A 24,189-nucleotide genomic window follows, 5' to 3' on the forward strand; every position below is an offset into this window, starting at 1 on the left:
TCCAACTTAAAAATCCTGCAGCGCTCCTGCATTTTTTTATTATCATTTAGACTTCCGTATTATTATTATTATTATTATTATTATTATTATTATTATTATTATTTATCATCCATTAATTATTCACCCATTGTTCAACAATAGGACAACAATAGCTCAAAGCTCACATTGCCTAACAACATACATACTTTATATGTGCATGTTTTTTAAAAATGTTTACTTTATTTTCACCTGTTTGTATGCATATAATTGTCAGATATTAATTTGTATATATATTTATTATTTTCCATGTTCAGCCTTGTTGCCATATCCCTGCTGTGTGTTCTCTGTGGGTTCCGTTTAGCCTTAAAAGTCTAAACAGAGTTCCTGCTTTTATTCTTATCATGTTTTAAACACAAACTGAAACATCCTATTTCCTTCATACACGATCTTTGGCAGGTTTCCTTCTTCCTGGGAGGAGCATGACTCCTGCAGCACATGTTTACATCCACAGAGGAGGAGGAGCAAGAGGAGGAGTGTGTGTGTGTGTGAGTGTGTGAGTGTGTATGTGTGTATGTGTGTGTGTGTGTGTGTGCGCTGCTGCTGCTGGTGGAGGGGCTGACACAGACTGGACTGCTGGTGGTAGGTGTCTCTTTGACATTCACTGTTGTTGACAAGGAAATGACTCATACCGCTGCTGCTAGGACACACTATCAGTTCTCTGTGGAAGTGTTCTTCATTTACAAGAATGCATCTAGATCAGAGTAGAGTAATGGAAAGCCCCTCTGCTTCCAGTTAGCACGTTAGCAGCAGCAGCAGCATCAACAACAACAACACCGACAGATCACTGCTACACAGAAGCTGCATGTTTCTACACGGTAGTGCATCTGCAGGTGTTTCTCACAGATACAGGTGCATCTATTGATCTTAGCTGAGTTTTCCTGCTGAGTGGAAAATGGACTGAACTCAGGTTTGACTTTTTCTTATTCCTCCTGCTTTGCTCCACCTCCTCGAAGTCTCGTCCTCCGTCATGCATGTTGATAACGTGTGTTAGACAAGTACATGGATTGAAGTATTGAGTTCAGTTTGCGTTAAAGTGATATAGCCAGTGGCCATTTCCTGTGCAGCTGACAGCAGCGTAGAGACAAAGTCATCACTCTATAACTTAAATGATCGATTCCATTCATCAGTGCAGTCACTTTTAATTTGATTTTAATGTTTTAATATTTGCAATAGACTGTATTTTATGACATAATAAGTGACCATGTGACACGTAAACACAACATGCTTTCATTTGTAAAGTGATGGTTCAGCCTCTCCTTTGTTTCTGTGCAGCCAAAGAGGCAAAGTGTCTGCAGAGCACAAATCCCTCCTTGTTTGCCTCTTTCACGTGAATCACATTATCTCATCTTTGTCTCCTTTGTGGTAACTTTGAAGCTCTGTTCGCTTCACATGGCTCACACGTCCACACGTCCTATATCCTTTTACGTCGTTGTCTCTTATAGATGCTCATGAATGTGCTGTGCATGTGTGTGGATGTGTTGCCTGCCTTAGCCTCTACTTCCTCACCGTTGACCTTTCCCCCACATGGAGCAGCCACACTTAGCTCTCACGTCAGCTGTTAGAGACCCGAGCAGTTCCAACTGGTCAACAGCTAGTTTATTGATTTGTACGACTCAGAGTCAAGAAGAGTGTGCATATAACTGTGTACATTTTAATAAGTGCTTATAGTATGATTTTAATTGATTTACCGATTTACCTTTAATTGATTTACTCTCTGCATTTAATTTGTGTAGTTGCTGTTTTGTTAGGGTTGGTATGAAGGCTGGTATAAAAGTAGGAATGTCTATCGATTTACTCTGTGTTTCGAAGTTGAACCAAAGCCACAGACCTTATCTCACATTACCCTGGGTGTCCTTGTCCTTGAAGGTCGTCTGACCTCCGGCCACCTCTAAAGACATGTCCGTGCACTAGAATAGTACACGCAGAGCAAAGCTATATAATGTTTTCTCAGTTCACTTGAGAGCCAGTGGCAAGGACGTAGAACAGAAACCCACTGAGCCTCTTGATTACAGTTCCACTGATATCGGCCGGTAACAATAAAAAAACAACTAACTAATCTGACTTAAACACTTGGTTTCTACTTCATTCATGTGTTAATTAATGATGTATTGTAAGGTGTCTAGAAAGGCACCATGGCATTTTTTTATTAAATTGATGACTTAATATTTAGCTGTTTACCTTTGTAGCAGTGTTGGCCTCATTATGGACAATTTACACAAAACAAATCTAAATTGATACAGAAGAACCAAAGATATCTTCTTTTTTTATTTAATATTTTCTTTGTCCTCATCAAAACCTCAAGTGCCTCAACTCTACCGATTTAAGTGTGTTATTTATATTTATTTCTATCATGTAGAGATGAGGAGAAAGCCACAGAGATTCATCTCCTGCTACTTCTTATTTTAAAACTTGTAGTCCCAACCAATTACTTAAGTGACATCACTTGAAGCAATTTATCAGATTTTGCACATTTCGCTCAGTGAGCTTCAAATGTCTTTATTCAACAATTATCACATGTGCAGCAGAATATGTGAACATACAGTGAAATTATTTGAGCTACACCTTTTAAGTTTTCTCACATATTTGTGTTTCAGGTGCAGGAGGATGTCTATCAATGTTCGTGTTAGCCACTTTTGGATTAATCCTATGGATATTGTTGCTACTGTGGAGGATTAATACCAAGACAGTAGCAATGCCCGTGAAAGGAGAGGAATCTCTGTCCGCAGCTGAGGAGGACATGTCCGCTCCTCACACCCCACATCCTGGGGAGCATTCCCTCTCAACAGTTCCCACCACCTCAGCATGCAAAGAGAATAACAGTTCTCCAGCCGACGGAGCCTCCTCAGGCCTTGACGTCAAAACATTGGACAGTGAGCCTCCACAGTCGTCCTCTGAGGTAAATTCAAAGGCGCCATCGTTGCCTCCGACCACTCAGAAACCTCACAAAACCAAAGTGCCAATGCTCAGCTCAGGGCCGGAGGCGAGGGAGCGCCTCAAATTCATTCTCGGAGCATCAGAGGATAACTCCTCAGACGAGGAGCCCCTGGTCACCAAACCTCCGAGTGGTGCAGCTCAGCCTTCGACCTCCACCAGGAAATCGGCCCCTCAGCAGGCATCCTGTGCCCCCACGCAGTCCAGCTACTCAGGCATCAAGTAAGACTTTGTTTTTTTTACAGAAAGTAAAGTGTCAACTGTCCAGGGTCAGGCCTCCATCATGCGACCATACATATGTGAAAGGCTCTGTCTGACATGTTGTTTTAAAGGTTTGACAGAGGATGGATGCCTATTTAAGACTGTGTCGCATTTGTGACGTGCAGCAATGCCTCCACTCGTCCTGTCTCCACAAACTGGGCTTCACCACCTGACTGCATCGAGCCGACCTGTGTTATTGTCGCATGCCAAACACCTCAACTCTATTATTGGAACAAGAGCCTCAGCCAGTGACTTTGAAACCTGTTGTGTTTGCTGTGCTCGAGGTCGCAGCACAGCAAACACAGCAAACACAGCAAACACAGCAAACACAGCAAACACACTTTTGTTAAACAGCAAACAAAAACAACTTTTTTTTATCCTTTACAAATTCTTATATTTTGTTCCTTTTTTATTATCAGTTATTTTTTATGCTCAGTGATACATGATGCAGGGTGAAAGGGGCTGTATTGCACACAGCTATGTGTTGGACTTGACATGCACATTTGGATAGACTCATGCATTAAGTTATGTGTTGAAGTGGGACTTATGGAAATCATCATGAAAGGTAAGAATGTTTCCTGCAGTTTAAAGGAGTGTGGACCTAATCTGTTCAAATCTGTTTGTGTGTGGCTGCGTGGAGGTTTCCGTCTTTTCATGTCCGCAACACTGGCTCCATTATTTTTTGGTCTGGATTCTCATTTATTTATAAGTAGAATCAAACCCTTAGTGTTGTGTTGTTGGCCTCGCCTGTGTTTATGATGATAATGAGCAGCCTGTGATGTGTCTCGGGGGATCTCCAGATATTTTGCTGCCCATGTGGGAGTGGAGAGGGGAGGGAGCACTTGAGAGGAAGTTGTCTCTTTGTTTGGTCACATTTTTAAAATTGATTTCTGCGACTAAGTGAATAACGCTGCGTGATGGAGGGAAACGGCTGTTGGAATCTCAACTTGTTTCCGTATCTCAGAAGCAAAGTACCGTCCAGAGGTTTGAAGCTGTTGTGTAGTAATCTGATACTTAAAGCTGCAGTGTGTGTTTTTTAGACAATTATCACATGGTTTATGTTGGAGCTGCATAAATAATGAAAGACAGAGCAAATAAACTTGTCCTAAAGTTCAGCAAATGGCGCAGCAACTTCTGCAGAAATGTTTTTCTTAACAGGAAGAATCTCTTGCAGCCGTGTAGTTGTTATGTAACCTAAACAGAGCCTGTGTTAGATCCTGTGAGTTTGAGGAAATAATACAAAAAAAAACACTTTAACAATTGGTTCTCTCAAGAGGAGGGAAGTCTGTCATCTTGAAGCAATGCAGTAACACACTGACATGTTTTCATACGAGTCCTGCTTATGAATTGGTGCGTTCTGCAACCCTGTCGTATATCGTGCAACAAGGTCAGAAAGGTGATGAGCAGTGCACAGAGACACAGGAGCTGTAAAAGGTTATCAAAGGCAAGCTCAATAACCAAGTGCAATCAGTATTTTCCCTCGAACGGCACAAAGCTGGAGTTCAGTTTAAAGTTCATACTGTATCAACCCCAGGACGAATTGCACTCCAGCTCCAGGATATAGCTGATGTGACTCAGTTTCTCAGTGACAGACCGAATTTCTGTGGAGTTACGCTTTGCCTTGTGGGAGCAACTGCAGTGAGACTTTGGAATGAGCACGACATGAGCCAACAGATAATCATGGTATGTAAAATGATATAAAGGCGTGATCTCTTTATAAACCTCATGTACATTTGTGCTGTATCTCATTCAGCGTGTTGTTTTACTGGTTATATTAATATCGATTAAGGATTTCAAGAAGGAACCACGTCAGTAAGTTCGGTTTTACTACTTTTGTATTTAACGACATCGCTGCTCTTTTAATCTCACATAGTCAAACATTAAACCAAGTGAGATGATCCGTTTTATAGCATAAAAATTTAGTTTTTGATCCTAAAGCGAAACTTCTGTACTTACCTGAGCAGTATTTTTTATGTGATGAGATGATTACGTTGATTAACTACACTGGCTGCCCATCTGCTACAGAATTCAGGTCAAGATCCTATCGATCGCTTTTCACTACCTAGTCGGGCTCTGCTTTATATTTCCGAGCTTCTAACCTCTGCCTCTGCTCCGAGACCCTGAGATCAGAGAATGAAATGCTGTTAAAAGTCCCACGATCCAGGCTTAAAACAATGGAGGTCATGTTTTTATGATTTTAGCTGCTACACTGTGGATCAAAGTACTCGCCCTCAACATCAGATCAGCAGAATCAATGCATCAGTTTAAAAAACAGTCAAAAACTCACCTGTATAGATTCTTCCAACTGTTTTAATGCTGTTCTTTTATTGTTTCTATTTATTTCTTTGCACTTGTATTTTATTTTGTGAATCACCTTGTAACTCTGGTTTTGAAAGGTGCCGTAGATATTGATATTATTATTATTATTATTATTATTATTATTATTATTATTATTGTTGTTGTTATTGTTGTTATTACTTTTATTTAACACAGAGTATAGCAAGGAGGCCCATTTCATTGTTCATAGGCCCCACATTATTGATTGTTAGAGTACGAATAGGCCTAAATTCTCTAATAAACTCAATAATAATCAATTAATATTATCACTGACTACTATGTAGAAACAACTTAATAGTAATTAAAGGCTGTTGGTCAGTTCCACAAAATCTCATGATTCATTATTCAACCTGATTCAAAATGATCCCAACTTTAAATCTGATGATGGATTAATCAGATATTTAACTTAAGTAATAAAGTGTGAGGATACTAAACTGAAGCTCTGTCAACAAACTCACTTAAATACCCAACTATCACCAGTTGTAGCCTGGCTGGTGCATTCGAAATCTAGCTCTGAATGTATGCTGTAATATATGGTGATGATACATCTACTTTTATTGGCTCTGCTCCGGTGAACAGCTGATTAAAGGGCAAAGCGAGATTGATAGCGCAGGTCGGTTTCCTGAAACGGATTGTTTTTAGAGATTACACGTTTCTGTGGAGAGCAGTGGTTTGTTTGAGACAGGCTGAACTTTGAGTTTTTGGTTTCCAGTGCTGTTGCTGACTTGTTGCTGTCATGTAGTGTGTGAGCAGGTCCTGTTGGTCTTGTCGTTGTTAAGCACTGATCCGTTTTGGATTTTACCTCCTTGGGTCTGACCGCGAACGCTGTGGTTTTCTGGAGTTTTTGAATAAATGTTGTAGCCACTATACAAAACTAAAATACACCCAGGTGACGTTGTTTTGCTGTGTTACTGAGCAGGACAACTAACAATGTGCTTTCCACTCCAGGCCTAGCATGTCCGGTCTTCATCTGGTGAAAAAAGGACGTGAACACAGAAAGATGGATCTACAGAGGGACTTCACTGTGGCCTCTCCGGCCGAGTTTGTCACCCGATTCGGTGGCAACCGTGTCATCGAAAAAGTAAGGACTTGAATGGTACTCGGTGGAACGCATATCTCTGCCAAGGTCCAACAGTTCCCTTATGGAACCACATTTAAATTCACTAGATCCTGATTTCTATTTGGATCTGCACCAAATTCCACATATGCATCAATATCAGTCCACTTAACATGTTTTAGCAGGATCTTTCTTTATAGAGAAAGCAAAACAAAAAATGTTATTAATAAAGCACCAAGGTTACGAGCTGCTGTACAAAACAAGCAGTAAATAACTGGTTTGTGTTTGTGTTGCAGGTGCTGATCGCCAACAATGGCATCGCCGCAGTCAAATGTATGCGTTCTATCCGTCGATGGTCCTACGAAATGTTTCGCAACGAGAGGACCATCCGCTTTGTTGTCATGGTGACCCCAGAAGACTTGAAGGCTAATGCAGGTTATTGTCGAACTTGATACTCGTCATATTTTATGATGCAGCAGATATCACCAGGCGGTTATCTTGCTGAGTATGAGTGGAAACTGTGTCTTAGCTGAGAGTGTTTGTCCAAGCTGCCAAAGCAAATGATTCCCTGTTATTAAATATTCACCGGTATGTGTTGTTCTTTTTCCACCTGTAGAATACATTAAGATGGCAGATCATTATGTGCCTGTACCTGGCGGGCCCAACAATAACAACTATGCCAACGTAGAGCTGATAGTGGACATTGCAAAAAGAATCCCAGTGCAGGTACATTTCAGTGTTTATCTGCACAACTGTGTTCTCTGGCCTCTGAGTTTAAACTTTTCTTCAAAAACAAAATATATAAATGACAATACAATGTGTTTGTGTGTTACTCATCACAGGCTGTGTGGGCCGGCTGGGGACATGCGTCAGAAAATCCCAAACTGCCCGACCTCCTGAACAAAGCAGGGATATCATTTTTAGGTATATATAAATAACTTATATATGAAATAAGTTTGAAAACACAATTTGTTTTTTATGTGGACCTTTGGTATCTCTCACATCTCATTGTTTAATGATGATTTCTGCCAGGGCCGTCCAGTAAGGCCATGTGGGCTCTAGGGGATAAAGTGGCTTCGTCCATTGTGGCCCAGAGTGCTGACATTCCCACACTACCATGGAGCGGATCAGGTGATGCACTACCTCCACACACACTGTCTCAGGTCACATAAAGGGGGGTGCCGGACATGCTGTGTTTTCTTTACAGGGTACAGATGATCTGATGGGTCATACTGTGAGTGCAAAGTGTCTGTATGTTCTCACCTGGTGTGTTGTTGTGCTCCAGGTCTGAGAGTGGAGTGGACAGAGGAGGACCAAGCAGGAGAAAATTTGATCAGTGTTCCTCCAGAGATCTACGCCAAGGGCTGCGTCCTTGATGTAGACGATGGCATGGCAGTAAGCATAATTCATTTTTCGAACAATCCATCAACCCTTCAATCAATCAAACCCTTCAAGGATTTATCTTTTGCTATGCAATTTTTTTTATCTTCTGTTTCTGTGCAGGGAGCTGAGAGGATTGGTTATCCGGTTGTTATCAAGGCCTCTGAGGGTGGAGGTGGAAAGGGAATCCGTAAAGTAGAAAGTTCTGAGGACTTTCCCAGTTCATATAGACAGGTCTGTGTAGATACATTTTACAGCCTAATGCCTGATTTGCACTTTGTCATTTAGTCCAGACTTTATACAAGTAAACTTTTAATTCTCTCTGCTGACATGTTTCAGTTTTTTATTTCAGGTTCAGACAGAGGTACCTGGCTCTCCCATCTTCGTCATGCAGCTGGCTCAGCATGCGAGGCACCTCGAGGTGCAGATACTGGCCGATGAATACGGGAATGCCATCTCTCTGTTTGGACGAGACTGCTCCATCCAGAGGAGGCACCAGAAGATCATAGAGGAGGCTCCTCCCACCATAGCTTCTCCCTCCACGTTCGAGCAAATGGAACAGGTTAGTTTCCGTTTCTGCACGTGTCTATTTTCCAGTTTTAGGTCAATCTTGTTGAGAATATTACAAATTGTCTCCTCTCTCTTTCTGGGCCAGTTTGCTGTGCGACTTGCCAAGATGGTGGGTTATGTGAGTGCAGGTACTGTGGAGTATCTCTTCTCTGAAGATGAAAGTTTCCACTTCCTGGAGCTGAATCCACGTCTGCAGGTTGAACATCCGTGCACAGAGATGATCGGAGATGTAAACCTGCCTGCGGCCCAGCTTCAGGTAAACCTCATTATAACACCTGAACAAAATTATTACTCGTGTAAACATAAGAAGAATATATCTCCAACTGAAATCCTGCCATTGTAACACTGAGTTTCATCTGTGATAGATTGCCATGGGAATCCCCCTTCATAGAATCAAGGACATCCGCTTGCTTTATGGAGAAACTCCGTGGGGCGACACCATCATTAACTTTGAAAATCCAGACTGCATCCCGAGTCCAAGAGGGCACGTCATAGCTGCTCGCATCACCAGCGAGAACCCTGATGAGGTCATTTGATCAATATTCAAAAACGCGGTTAAAATGTTTTGTGTCATGCTTTTAATTTGCATCACTCACATGTTGTCCATGTGCCCTCGCCCACAGGGTTTCAAGCCCAGTTCTGGCACCGTGCAGGAGCTGAACTTCCGCAGCAGTAAAAATGTGTGGGGTTACTTCAGCGTGGGAGCGACCGGCGGCCTGCATGAATTCGCGGACTCGCAGTTCGGACACTGTTTCTCGTGGGGCGAGAACCGAGAAGAAGCCATTTCGTAAGTTGTTTTATTTTTGATGAGGCCACGAGATTAACAATCACAGCTTTACGGTTTTAACTCTGAGGCAACAGTCAGTAATATGATGAAAATGTAATGACCTGCTAATAATCCAATAAAAGATTAGAAGACAATAATGCAATATGCTTTTGCAATTAATGCAATAATCTTATTTGTCAGGATACACTATTATTATTTATAAATCAAGGATAGGAAATGTATCCTTTGCAGGTCACATGAATTTTTATCAAGTGTGATATTTATCATTTTGCTTCAGGAACATGGTGGTGGCGATGAAGGAGCTGTCCATCAGAGGCGACTTCCGGACGACTGTTGAGTACCTCATTAAACTACTGGAGACGGAAAAACTTCAGAACAATGACATCGACACTGGCTGGCTGGATCATCTCATTGCAGAGAAAGTGCAGGTAACAGAGTGACGGCCCGATGCCAGACCTTTGAGTCGTTTCCTTTTGTTGAATCATTCCATCCACGTGTTTCTGTCTGCAGGCAGAGAGACCAGACACCATGCTGGGTGTGGTCTGTGGGGCTTTGCACGTTGCTGATGCGAGCTTCAGAAAGAGCATGTCTGATTACCTACATTCCCTGGAAAGGTCAGTAGACTCAGTCTCTTCATATCAATGTCTCACTATAGTTCCTATGCATATAACTGACTTTTAAAAAACATGATCTGCTGCTTCCTCAGAGGACAGGTGCTGCCTGCAGCCAGTCTCCTCAACTCTGTCAGTGTCGAACTTATATTCGAAGGAGTCAAGTTCTGTCTCAAGGTACTTAACCTGTTTCATTGTCTTTACATGTTCCTTGTTTCACTCAGCCTCTTTCTTATGGCTCTGTGCCAGTGGCCGGAGGCTTGGTGTTTTTGAGTTGTCTGTCCCGTTCTTCTGAACACAATATCTTCAAATTTGATACAAATTTTCATTTGGACTCAAAGACGAACCGATTCGATTTTGGTGTTCGACGGGCAAAGGTCAAAGTCACATGACCTCCTGTTCTTTGGAATATGATATATAAGGAACATCTATCTGATACAAACATTCACTTGGACTCAAGGATTAACTGATTAGAATCTGGAGGTCAGAGGTCAAGGTCACGTGCCTCACAAACATTTTTTTGCCTCGTTAATACATTATCTAAAGAACGCTTTGAGATAATCCTTTTAAATTTAGCACAAATATTCACCTACTCTAATAGATAACCTGATTAGATTTAGGTGGTCGAAGGTCACAGTCATTGTGGACTCACAAAACGTGTTTTTGGGCAGACAGATATCATGTCTGCCCTTAAGGAATTTCTTAAAATTTTGACTAGGTGTCACTAGGACTCCAGAATGAGGTCAATTAAAGGTCATTGTGAAACTGCACTGGTTCCAGGAGGCATACAATAGCAGTTTCCAGTTTAATCAACAAATGATTCTGGTTGACACCTGCAGGTGGCGCGCCAGTCCCCGACAACATACTTCATTGTGATGAACAGCTCCAACATTGAAATAGACGTCCACAGGCTAAGTGATGGAGGCCTCCTGCTGTCCTACGATGGCAGCAGCCACACCACCTACATGAAGGAGGAAGTCGACCGGTAAGACTGTGACTGTTCAATCTGGATCACTCACTGGTGCTTGTTTTCCTACTGGTTTTATCTGTTTACTCATTTCTAATGTTATCATCATTATTTAACCGCACAGTTACCGCATCACTGTTGGCAACAAGACCTGTGTATTTGAGAAGGAGAAGGATCCCACAGTGCTGAGGTCGCCGTCCGCTGGCAAACTGCTGCAGTACATGGTGGAGGATGGAGGACACATTAATGCAGGGGACATCTACGCTGAGATTGAGGTGACAGATTCTGGTGAAATGTTCAATGCCTGTGATTTAATAACGAGGCATATCTTTTTGTATTTTCACTGACTGTGTTTGTGCTGTGGATTCAGGTGATGAAGATGGTGATGACTCTGACTGTGCAGCAGTCTGGTTGTATCCACTTTGTTAAGAGACCTGGAGCGGTGCTGGTGCTTGGCTGTATTGTGGCACATATCGACCTCGACGACCCCAGCAGTATACATCGGGTAGATTATTCCACATAACTGTTTACAGCCCATAATCTGAATCTCTTAATCAAACCTTGTAATTTAAAAATATTATATATAACAATCCTCATTAAAATAGAATAACATAATGTACTTAGATTATACAAAATGTTTACAACAACCCAGAGAAATCCCCAGTTTTTTCAAGGTAGCAGGATGTTTCATTTTGGCTGTTTTTAATTGCGTTATAGTCCGCACCTGTGGCTTTGATCATCTCTGCTGTAACTTCAAAAGCAAATGACATATGTCGAAGGAAAAATACACAGCTAGCCAGTTAGCCAGTCAGCTGTTTTCTCCTTCCACTTTTGTATTGGTCAATCGTAATGGAACACGATTATTCGTTACGGTCCGCTGCATAGCGTGAATACAACTTTAATACATGATATGATTTACAACTGAGTCGCGTCAAGTAGATTTTCATCTGCAATAGTGGTGAAAACAACTCCCCTGATCTCATGCTGCATCAGACTAGGTTTTTTGTTATTGTTTTGATTGAGAGATCCATATTGGGTGAAGTGACATTTTGTAAATTTTAAGCACTTTCTACTAATATTTAGATTTTAAAGATCTTATTCAAATATTATATAATTTAGGTCTTTAAGTTCTCATTTGGACTTTTCTCATTCTGTCCTCTGTCGTAGGTGGAGCTCAACACAGCCATGTTGCCGCCCCAGCAGCCGCTGCCCATGGTCGGGGAAAAGCTTCACCAGGTGTTTCACAGTGTCCTCGAGAACCTGGTTAAGGTCATGGAAGGGTACTGCCTTGAAGAGCCCTACTTCAGCACCAAGGTACACAACAGTCCCTCTGCCATGTCAGAGTCCTGAGTCAGTTTGAATACATTTGAGTGCATGATTTTGTTGCATGTTCATGTCTGCAGCTGAAAAAGTGGGTGGACACCCTGATGAAGAGTCTAAGAGACCCCTCCCTGCCGCTGCTGGAGCTCCAGGAAATCATGACCAGTGTGGCGGGACGTGTTCCACCTGGCGTTGAGAAAAACATCCGGAAGGTCATAGCCCAGTACGCCAGCAACATCACGTCCGTCCTCTGCCAGTTCCCCAGTCAAAGGGTAAAAAAGTGCTGTGAAATTGTGTCAGCGTCACACAGCGAGTTCTTTGAGTACAAGCGACCACACTTGTCAGTATATTATAATGGTATTTCCTTTGAATTATTCCAGATTGCAAATATTCTAGACAGCCATGCAGCGACCATGCAGAGGAAGGCTGACCGAGAGGTTTTCTTCATGAACACCCAGAGTATCGTACAGCTGGTACAAAGGTGGGTTTGTTTCATATTTGTCAAAACGCAGATATGATCAGTCATAACACAGATAAGTGATATTGGTGTTTCACTGTTTGACACATGTTTGATCATGTTCTATTCAGGTACCGCAGTGGAATCCGGGGTTATATGAAGTCTGTGGTTCTAGATCTGCTGAAGCGCTACCTGCAAGTCGAGATGCAGTTTCAGCAAGGTGACAGTATAGTAATATCATAATAACTTTATTTGTATTGTACCTTTCTAAATTTACAAGGTGCTTCATAAAATGTGAGTGCAAAGTTAGCAAATCGTAGAAAAGCCAGATCATACTCAAGGAATGCAATTAAACAAAACAGATAAAAGAACAACAAGAAAACAAGAAAATAATTTAAAACATAAAAAAAAACACGAAAATAAAAAACTGATTAAAATAAATACTCTCTGTTTTAAACAGAACTCTAAATGAGGGATTTTCATTTATTGTATCTGCAGTTCAACTTGAATTTAAACTAGAATTTCACTCAGGAGAGGGGCATCCCTCCACCAAGGCCCCACAGTTCCCTTATATTAAAAGAGCTAGATAAAACTTTCTAGTCCGATTTTGTTACCATAACAGCTTCTGAAAAGCCTACACCCCTGTTTAAGTCCACTAGACCCAGATTTCTATTTAGATCCACACGACAAAGTGGAAATATATTCCTGGATCCGCCCCCTGATCTGGATCCACACCAATTTAAATGGCTTCTTCCTTCCACTTAGTTTCATGTCATTTGTGCAGTAGTTTTTGTATATTTCTTCTGTGTAACAGGCGTCGTCCTTTTCCTCTGAAACAGCTCACTATGACAAGTGTGTCATCAACTTGAGAGAAACAGCACAAACCCGACATGAGTCCGGTGCTGGAGTACATCTTCTCTCATGCTCAGGTCCCCAAGAAGAACATCCTGGTCACATGCTCATCGTAGACTTTCACCCGACGCGTGAATAATTCTTCCTACAAGATATCTGTCTGATGTGACACAATGTGATGTGTCTCCTTGACTTTGTGTAGGACCAACTGTGCGGACGGGATTCCACGCTGGCCGATGAGCTGATGGCGATTCTGAATGAACTCACCACAGCTCAGTAAGACGGAGAACTCACGGGTGGCACTGAGAGCCAGACAGGTCAGACAAACCGGCATCTCACGGACACATGTTGAATATATAGTTCAAAGCACAATGATCTCAGGTTGGATTGAAATGGTGTTTTCAAATCTGATTAAAAAAAATCACCAACACCCCCACGTTGGTCTGGAGGCCGAATCGGAACTATCGAAATGTATAATCTTTTCAGAATTTTGAAAATTTAGCTTTTTTCAGATTACTGACAGATTCTTTGATATCGTATTTGTACAACGTCTCATAGGTCTTGATTGCCTCAAATCTACCATCATATGAGCTGAGACACAACCAGGTGGAGTCCATCTTCCTGTCGGCCATTGACATGTACGGACACCAGTTCTGTCCAGAGAACCTGAAGGTAATCCTCGTGTGGGGACATTTCATTCATTTTCTTTTCTTTTTTTTTAGCATCCTGAAAGTCAAACGATTTATTTTTGTTTTCATTTCTCTCAGAAACTCATCCTCTCTGAAACCTCCATATTTGATGTTTTACCCAATTTCTTCTATCACTCCAATCAAGTGGTGTGCATGGCTGCACTTGAGGTCAGTGGAAACACTCTGAAGGATTTCCGTCTAATGCGTTTTTATTTTTCCTATATCAGTGACAATGACTGAATTGCTTCGTACTTACTGCTGTGCTGACTTGCAGGTGTATGTGCGCAGAGCTTATATCGCCTATGAGCTAAACAGCATCCAGCATCACCAGCTGCAGGACGGAACATGTGCTGTGGACTTCCAGTTCATGTTGCCGTCATCACATCCCAACAGGTAACATATTTACTCACTAGACTTCATCCACAGGCACAGACTTAACATTAGTAAGTGAAGGCATTTTTCGTTTTGGTAAAAAAAAACTCAAACAACAAAAAGATGGTACGGAAACTGCACAACCAAACCTGACATGATGGCTGCTGTCAATGAGACGGCCTCTTCCAAAAATCAATGGGGAAGTAACATTAGGCCTTTCAGCCATTCATTATTATTGCATTTAATGAATTTTCACAGATCTATGATCACAATTTGTTTACACACGCACAAATCTAAATACACATTCACAGATTTATATACAAGTTTACAAAGCTGATTACTCCCACCCATTCTGAATGCGTGTTGGCAGATTCCTGTACGCATTCAGAAACCTAAGCATTGATTTACGCAATTAAAAATCTGATTCCACACACACAAATTTAGATACAGCTACACAACTCTCCACTGACAAACATACACACTGTTATTATGCCACAATACTGGCCCCTGATTGATCACATAGCCACAAACGTGCAGAACAATCGACTATGCCGCCGCTGCCGTGACTGCTTACAGCCGACTCTAATGCAGACAGTGCTCTCCCTCCATGCCTGAATGTGAATCTGCTTTGAATCTAATCATAATGCCTGGAGGTAGTGGTGCAGTCTGACCCTCCACCGCTAATGTGCCCTGTCAATCATCTTATTTCAGAGGGAGCAGCCCTACTATGAACAGGTAGAGTAAAGCTCCTCCCAGCCAGACAAACCTCCTGACGGTGTGTACAGAATGTCTCAGAGCATGCATGCTGGGGTGCACCGTGCTGCTTCTTTCCCCTTTCGTTCTGTGAAAGCAGAAACATCCGCTAAAGGACTCCTCTAACAAGTCCTTCCTAATTGACTGTTGAGCTGAGCTACTCCGTATTTCTGCTGCTTCTTTTGACTCGTAAAACAATACTGTACTTTTTGAGAGGTGCATCCTTTATTTATTTTGTGTCCCTCTTAAAATCTTCAAGCCTGATATTTTATTGATTACTCGGGGAGCCTGCATTCTCCAGCATTTGATTTGATTCTTGATTTGCAACCTCTCAATCAGACATGGTAACAATGATCTATTATAACCACAATTCATAACCCCTGTCCATTTAATTACATGAAATGTACCTGTAGACTGATGTAATTGTTGTATAAATAGACGAGAATATCCACACTTGCTTTAATTGCTCTCAGTATTTGTTCTCTTGGCTGTTCAGTAATACATTTTTTGCAGAAGCGAAGCTGACTGTGATCATTCAGTGGTCCGGTGTTGTTGTCACTGCCTGTCTTTGTGTCTCTTCTTCAGACTTCCTGTGCCGATGCATGGATCAGGACAGTTTAACATCAGGCGTCAGAGCAGTGAGCTCTTCCTGGAGGGAGCCTGGTCTCCACCCTGCCAGCGCATGGGTGCCATGGTGGCGTTCCAGTGTTTCGACGACTTCAGAAGGTCGACTACTTTTTATGCATTAAAGGTTGCGTAAGGTTAAGGTTGCTATGACCTCACCAACACAAATGTTAGACTCACGGATTAACTGATTAGATTTGGGTGGTCAAAGGGCCAAATCACTGTGACCTAACAGAACATGTCTTTGTGCCTTGAACGTGATATTATCTCAAGTCTGCCTTTAGGACATTTCTTCAAATTCTGACCAGCTGTCACGTGGACTGAATGATTCATTATTAGATTTTACATTCTTTTTTCATACAACCACAAGGTGATGATTCTAGTTGCATGTTTTTCTTTGCAGGAATTTCGATGAAGTTCTTTCCAGCTTTGCAGAACCACTCGCGGAGAGTTCTCCGTTCTCGGAGTCCTGCTCCAGTCTTTACGAGGAGGAGAATTTTAAGGTGAGGGCTGTGAAAGGGCTGCTGGTTTTTAATAGACAAACAGCTGTTTTCAGGAAAGCATCTGTTTCTCCTCCACCCTGTACAGAATACGAGGGAGAATCCAATCCACATCATTAATGTGTCCATAAAAACAGCAGATACGGAGGATGACAATGCCTTGGTCACAGCGTTGTCTGCCTTCACCCAGTCAAAGGTCGGTTTCCGAATCTTACTTAACACAGGAGTGATTCATATAAGTGAAGGAATATCATTTTAGTTTTTTAGTTTTATTGTTGAAGTGAAAATGGTGTATTTTCTTTCACAGAGAGCAATCCTCTTCGAGTATGGAATCAGGAGAATCACGTTTTTGATCGCACAGAAGGTAATTCTGCAACAATAATCCCAGACTGTGAAGTATTTTCATTAGACCCACTTTATCATTCATATGTATCTGTGTGTATTATTTTAAATAACTTGATGAAGCCAAAAGCAATAATGGCTCTTTTTTTTAGTGTTTATGTCAAAAGTTCAGCTTGATTATCTTCATATGGAAACACATACAACTTAGTGTGTACTTGTTACTCTGCAGAGTTGTAGAGAATGTGTGATATTACCTTTTCATTTTTCACATATATCTTTACTTCCATTGCATGTATTATGCCTCTCATGTAGATATTCATTTGTTTGCTCTCTGAATATCATTCTTTAAAATTGTCATTCCGACAGAGAGAATTTCCCAAGTTCTTCACGTTCAGAGCTAGAGACGGGTAAGTTTTAAATAACTTGAATATAAAAAACCTGAATTATAATCCACATGCTCCTGTATGATACCCCCCCCCCCCCTCCTCTGCCTGTGCTTCTCCTCAGTTCCAGGAGGATCGTATTTACAGGAATCTGGAGCCAGCGTTAGCGTTTCAGCTGGAGCTCAACCGTATGAGGAACTTTGGCCTGAAAGCTGTTCCCTGTTCCAACCACAAGATGCACCTCTACCTGGGCGCTGCTCGTGTTCAGGAGGGAGCTGAGGTCACAGACTACCGCTACTTCATCCGAGCCATCATCCGCCACTCAGACCTCATTACAAAGGTACAAGGGGAAACTGGATACCGAAAAAAAAAAGGTTATAAGCTTGTTGATTTAACTACTGAGTACTGTTTCTGGCAGTAATTAAATGTTTCTGTACACACAACCAGGAAGCCTCCTTTGAATACCTTCAAAATGAGGGAGAACGTCTTCTCCTGGAGGCCATGGATGAGCTGGAGGTGGCCTTCAGTAACACCAGCGTCCGAACAGACTGCAACCACATCTTCCTCAACTTTGTCCCAACCGTTATCATGGACCCCTCGAAGGTCAGTGTCCAGCACATACAGTAAACACTACCACAGTGGTGTTAGTGTTTGTGTTAATATTGTATTTAAAAAATATATTTTGGAGTCATCAGAATATAGGATAACTTAAGTCCATCTACAAGAATTTTTTTTAAAAAAATGTAACCGTATGAATTTTCTCTTTTTGATCCTGTTTACTGTTGTTAGCAGTAGATATTTAATATTTTTTTATAAACTAAACCTAATTTGAATATATCAGATTACACATTCAGTCTCTTTAACATCTTTGTTCTTTTCTCTTGGACCATCAGATAGAGGAGTCTGTCCGCTCCATGGTGATGCGCTATGGCAGCCGTCTGTGGAAGCTGCGGGTCCTTCAGGCAGAACTGAAGATCAACATCCGCCTGACGCCAACAGGAAATGCTGTTCCTGTCCGTCTGTTTCTCACTAATGAATCTGGCTATTATTTGGACATCAGCCTGTACAAGGAGGTCAATGACCTAAGTTCTGGACAGGTGAGGGCAGTGGACTGAGGTCGCCTCCTTGAAGCTACTTGTGTTATGTTGTGTCTTTGTCTTTTTTTACACAACATAAATGACTTTGCTCAACTCGTCATCTTTGCAGATCATGTTCCAGTCCTATGGAGACAAGCAGGGTCCTCTGCACGGCATGCTGATCAACACTCCTTATGTGACCAAGGATCTGCTGCAGTCCAAACGCTTCCAGGCTCAAACTCTGGGCACCACATACGTCTACGACTTCCCTGAGATGTTCAGACAGGTAACGCTGACTCACTGAATTAGACTCGTTCTCTTTCTCTGATGTTCTCAATGTGTCTGACTCCACTGGAAATCTTCTTGTAGGCTCTGTTTAAGCTCTGGGGTCCAGGGGAAAAGTATCCTAAAGACGTGCTGATTTGCGCTGAGCTGGTTCTGGACCCACAAGGTCGACTGGTGCAGATGAACCGCCTACCTGGTGACAATGATGTAGGAATCCCTTTGAAGACATTTACATGAACTATTACACTTTTCATGTATTCTTTCCCAGTGTGATGATTCTGATCACCACTCTTCACCAGGTGGGGATGGTCGCCTTCAGGATGAAGATGAAGACTCCAGAGTACCCCGAGGGCAGAGACATCATTGTCATCTGCAACGACATCACTTACATGATCGGCTCGTTCGGTCCTCAGGAGGACGAGCTGTTCCTCAGGGCGTCGGAGCTGGCTCGGGCAGAGGGCATCCCCCGCATTTACATCTCGGCCAACAGCGGAGCGCGCATCGGCCTCGCTGAAGAAATCAAACACATGTTCCAGGTGGCATGGATCGACCCTGCTGACCCCTACAAGGTGACCTCTGAGGAAATGAGCACAGGTAATGGCAATATATATGTGTAGTTTTACATGTCTCATTATACGTTATTTCCGTATCTCTCCTCAGGGTTTCAAGTACCTTTACCTGACACCTCAGGACTACACACGTATCAGCTCCACCAATTCTGTTCACTGTCACCACGTAGAGGAAGGAGGAGAGTCCAGGTACAATGAAGTAGACAATGTCTCCTCATGGAAATACATGGCACCCTGAACCTTTCTCTGTGGGATGATAGAGATGTGTTGATTTGTCAGGTACATCATCACGGACATCATCGGGAAGGATGAAGGTCTTGGTGTTGAGAACCTGAGAGGATCTGGCACCATCGCTGGAGAATCTTCTCAGGCCTATGAGGAGATTATTACAATCAGCATGGTGAGAATGTGGATCTGACCTCCCTCAGCAGTCACTCCCTCTGGGGCTTTTATTTTTTTTATTTGAGCTACTTTTTGCTTTTGCAGGTGACGTGTCGTGCTATTGGGATCGGAGCCTATCTGGTCCGTTTGGGACAGCGAGTGATTCAGGTGGAGAACTCTCACATCATCCTGACTGGAGCAAGTGCTCTGAACAAGGTCTGTGGGTCTTCTCTTCTCTTCTCTTATGTTTTGCTGTGCACATCACAGCCTCTGTGTGTGTGTCACCAGTAGAGGGTTGATTTGTAGCAGTTAAATTCAATAGTAAAAACAAACAAATTAGGCAAAAAAATGGAATGGAATTGGAAAAAGAATCGGGCAAAGTACACATCAGACGTTGTTCAATATAAATTAGTGCTTCAGTTGTAATACTCAAGTACCTCAAATAAAAAGTTGGAAGCTTGAATCCCTGCTTGTGTACAGGTTCTGGGCAGAGAGGTCTACACCTCCAACAACCAGCTGGGAGGAATCCAGATCATGCACAACAATGGAGTGACTCACACCACGGTGCCAGATGACTTTGAGGGCGTCTTCACCATCCTGCAGTGGCTCTCCTACATGCCAAAGGTTCGGATGAATGTGTGAAGTGAGACCTACACACAATAACAGAACCAGGTCACTAACTCGAGTTCTTCTCTCCTCACAGAACAAACACTCTCCTGTGCCTATCATAGCAGCTAAAGATCCAGTGGACAGAGAGATAGAGTTCACTCCTACTAAAGCTCTGTATGACCCTCGCTGGATGCTGGCCGGTCGACCTCACCCCAGTGAGTTCATCTAAAAAAATGTCTCTTTCAGTAGTAAAGCAAATAAGTTTCCATGATTTGAACATTCTTCATGGGTGTCATCAGCGGTGAGAGGCGCCTGGCAGAGCGGATTCTTCGACCAAGGCTCTTTCATGGAGATCATGGAGTCCTGGGCTAAGACGGTGGTGGTAGGAAGAGCTCGGTAAATATGTTTGCACTCAAAGTACACACTCGCAGAGTACTTCATATGAATGGTATGTACGGTCATTCAGCCTCACTCTTAAAATTATATTATTAACACTGTTGAACGAATACAGGTTAGGAGGAATACCTCTTGGTGTCATCGCTGTTGAAACACGCACAGTAGAGTTGACCGTCCCAGCCGATCCAGCCAACCTGGACTCAGAATCCAAAGTGAGCCAATCTCTACACACACTGTGTTAATGTCCAACAATAGATGGTGACGATAATAAGAGGAGTATTTCACCTCTGCCCTTGTGTGTTTTTTGTGTTGATGTCAGGTTTTGCAGCAGGCTGGTCAGGTGTGGTTCCCAGACTCAGCCTTTAAAACAGCCCAGGCCATTTGTGACTTCAACCGTGAACGTGTGCCTCTCATGGTGTTCGCCAACTGGAGGGGCTTCTCCGGGGGAATGAAGGGTACACGATAAATAATACAAATCTCTGAATATCATACACTGCTTTGTCGTGACTGTAAAATAACTTCCTCTGTTCTCTCTCAGATATGTATGACCAGGTACTGAAGTTTGGAGCCTACATTGTGGATGCCCTGCATGGTTTCCGTCAGCCGGTGCTGGTGTACATCCCACCACATGCTGAGCTGAGGGGAGGGTCCTGGGTGGTGATTGACCCCACCATCAACCCGCTGTGTATGGAGCTCTATGCTGACAGGGAAAGCAGGTACATAAGTGCAGTGAATTAATTTTTTATTTTCAACTAAAACAACAGATGTGTGTGTGATTACATGTTTTTTTTTGTCTCCCTGTGGTTTTCTCTCTGTGCAGAGGGGGTGTGCTGGAGGCTGAGGGCACAGTGGAGATCAAATTCAGGAAGAAGGACCTGTTGAAGACCATGAAAAGACTAGATTCCGTCTATGCCAGTCTGGTTGAGCAGCTTGGTAAAAAGCTCCTTATCTCAACTCATACAACCACTCGTATTTCCTTATTTTCTCCACAGTATTGCAGATATCTTCGTAACCTTACTGTGATTCAGAAATGTTCTATTTTCACCAGCTTCCCTGGAGCTGTCTGACAAGCAGTGCAGAGAGCTGGAGTCACAGCTCAAAGCCAGAGAAGAATTCCTGTTGCCCATCTACCACCAGGTGGCAGTGCAGTTTGTAGACCTGCACGACACCCCAGGGAGGATGCAGGAGAAGGGTGTCATCACTGTGAGTGAGCGCTTCACAATCACACTGATGTAATGTGTGTAACATTAGGTGCAGGAAATAAAACTGTGCTCAGCGGAGTCGCACGCTGCTGTAACATGTTTTGCAAATCTGTGTTGACAGGATATTCTGGATTGGAAGAACGTGCGGGCGTTCTTTTACTGGCGTCTCCGTCGCCTCTTGTTGGAGCAGGTGGTGAAATGTGAGATTCTGCAGGCCAACAAGGACCTCAGTGACGGACACGTGCAGTCCATGCTGCGACGCTGGTTTGCTGAAACAGAGGGAACCGTCAAGGTATGTGACCACACAAAGGGATTCTCTCTCTGCTGATGCACAGCATGCAAGTTAAACATTTTGAATAAAGGTAGATAAAGCAGTTCAACTCAGGCAGAGCTCATTGATCAAAGTGGGGAGTCTTTTTTAAAGAAAATTATTTAAATCTTTCTGTCTGATACTGTATGTTTATGTACCATGACACTTTTGAAGTCATTCTCATTTTATTTTAACCCCTGAATGTGACTGAGAATATGAGCTGCGATCATGACATCCTGAAAGACTTCAAATCCAATGTCTATTTGTTTCACGTCTTCTCAATACCCAGCCTAAATCTGTCACTGGGACAAATCATGATCCGGCTTGTATTTATGAGCACTTCAGTGTTTATTGGAAATGTAAAGGTGTGTCTGTTTGCGTTGTCAGGCTTACCTCTGGGACAATAACCAAGCTGTAGTTGAGTGGCTTGAGAAGCATTTGTCCATGGAGGACAGCGGCACGCAGTCAGCCATCAGAGAGAACATCAAGTACTTGAAACGAGAAAACACTTTGAAACACATCCGCAGGTATGCAGAGACACACACACACACACACACACACACACACACACACACACACACACACACACACACACACACACACACACACACACACACACACACACACACACACACACACACACACACACACACACACACACACACACCAACCATTAATAACATGATTGATGTGGGGACACATTCCAGTTGGACAGGGATCAGCTGGTCACTGTCGTATGCGTCCATGTGGCACGTAACCTAACCGTTCGGCCAATGGGTCGCTCCCATGTGATCTTCATGCATTTTAGAATCAGTGAAGGAGCTTTATTAGCTTTATTGTTGACTCAGTCAGAGACCATTAATAACTTCACTCATGTTTACCTGAAGTTGCCTGCAGCATTCCCTCTAACCATACATGTTCACACTGAAGCATTTAGGGCAAATAAATAACCAAGGTTTTCGTACATTACTCATTGCAGAGTCTGACTTATAACTGCAACTTCACCTGGTTTTTAAGGTTATTAATATTTGTAGGGATATATTATACAGATATAACATAATATATTCTTTTCTTTTAACCTCAAGCAAAAGCAGAAAAAAAGTGTCTATACATTTTCATTGGGATGTTTGTGATGGGGATCTTCCACCTGTGTTCCAGCCTGGTGCAGGCGAACCCTGATGTGGCCATGGACTGCATCATCCACATGAGCCAGAGCATCACTCCGTCCCAGAGGGCCAAGCTCTTGCATCTGTTCTCAACTATGGACAACACCAGCGCCAGTTAAGCTGAGGGGCTTTACCAGGTTGTGATATTAAAGAGAACGAAGGGTCGGATCCACCTGATTGTGCTGTATAAGTGAAGAGGGGGGGCATTTAAAGATATAAAAGTGATTGTACAGGATTATAGTCGGGGCAATTCTTTGCACTACGCACATGCTGAATGTGACCTACTCCTAAGTTATTACAGAACCACTACAAAGCCTGTCTTTTATAATCTGTTCCAATGATTGTCTTTTACATTTGTCGAGTGTTTGCACCTGATGGTGTATCAGTGTTAAAAATGTATCTCAATAAGCTCTGTGTGGTCTATTGAGGTCAGGGTTATACAATCAAAGAAATAGAAGCCAAAGTCCTGAGGCAGTAAAATAGTGAATTGACGTTTCAGATACATTTTTGTGCAATTATTTTATCAGTATTGTGATGCAAAAATTCAAATTAAGAAGCAGGTAAAATTGTGTACTGCAGTGTCATGAGTTCAGTTGTGTTCGTCATTTCACTGTTGACACTGGAGTCAGTGGTCCATTCTTTTCAATGTTTCTTTCAGTCTCTGATGTTTATGTGCTAAAGACAATGGTATGTATGACAGGAGATGGTGTGACACTGTATTTGATACTTCTGAGCTTCTTTCATTTCTCTCTGTGCATCTCTGAGACACATTTCTTCAGACTCAGGTTTGGTCAAAGATGGACATTAACGACTGAAGTGGTCTCGCCGGCTGATGTCTTGATTTGCCTCGCCTCCGATCAGAAATATCAACCGTGACATTTCCTTTGAATGTACATAAGCTCTTTCCTGTGTCTTGTTTTCCCCCCCAAGGGCTGTTGTTAATAAATATCATTGATATATTTT

The 24,189-nt window shown here is 42.6% G+C and overlaps 1 protein-coding gene across 1 annotated transcript; it reads left to right on the plus strand.

Annotated features, from left to right (window-relative positions):
- The first annotated feature begins 515 nt into the window (after positions 1–515).
- acacb (acetyl-CoA carboxylase beta) lies at positions 516–24,183 on the plus strand. The gene is given in 55 exon segments (XM_034595458.1): positions 516–618; positions 2,634–3,192; positions 6,517–6,649; positions 6,922–7,060; positions 7,242–7,351; positions 7,468–7,549; positions 7,658–7,756; positions 7,911–8,020; positions 8,129–8,239; positions 8,358–8,567; positions 8,661–8,831; positions 8,941–9,102; positions 9,199–9,362; positions 9,640–9,790; positions 9,873–9,976; positions 10,069–10,150; positions 10,813–10,958; positions 11,065–11,215; positions 11,311–11,445; positions 12,108–12,254; positions 12,344–12,532; positions 12,641–12,741; positions 12,849–12,937; positions 13,557–13,591; positions 13,593–13,677; positions 13,767–13,837; positions 13,839–13,886; positions 14,128–14,241; positions 14,337–14,426; positions 14,533–14,651; positions 15,969–16,109; positions 16,411–16,510; positions 16,596–16,703; positions 16,815–16,871; positions 17,216–17,256; positions 17,356–17,572; positions 17,680–17,835; positions 18,126–18,329; positions 18,439–18,594; positions 18,678–18,800; positions 18,893–19,162; positions 19,254–19,351; positions 19,442–19,562; positions 19,649–19,759; positions 20,024–20,167; positions 20,247–20,367; positions 20,452–20,548; positions 20,664–20,760; positions 20,868–21,003; positions 21,087–21,264; positions 21,369–21,481; positions 21,597–21,751; positions 21,872–22,042; positions 22,448–22,587; positions 23,219–24,183. Coding segments are annotated over 55 exon segments (7,365 nt in total). The 5' UTR covers positions 516–542; the 3' UTR covers positions 23,346–24,183.
- The last annotated feature ends 6 nt before the right edge of the window (positions 24,184–24,189 follow it).

This window comes from Hippoglossus hippoglossus, chromosome 9 (genome assembly GCF_009819705.1).
Source record: "Hippoglossus hippoglossus isolate fHipHip1 chromosome 9, fHipHip1.pri, whole genome shotgun sequence".
In the NCBI taxonomy this organism is placed as follows: domain Eukaryota; kingdom Metazoa; phylum Chordata; class Actinopteri; order Pleuronectiformes; family Pleuronectidae; genus Hippoglossus; species Hippoglossus hippoglossus.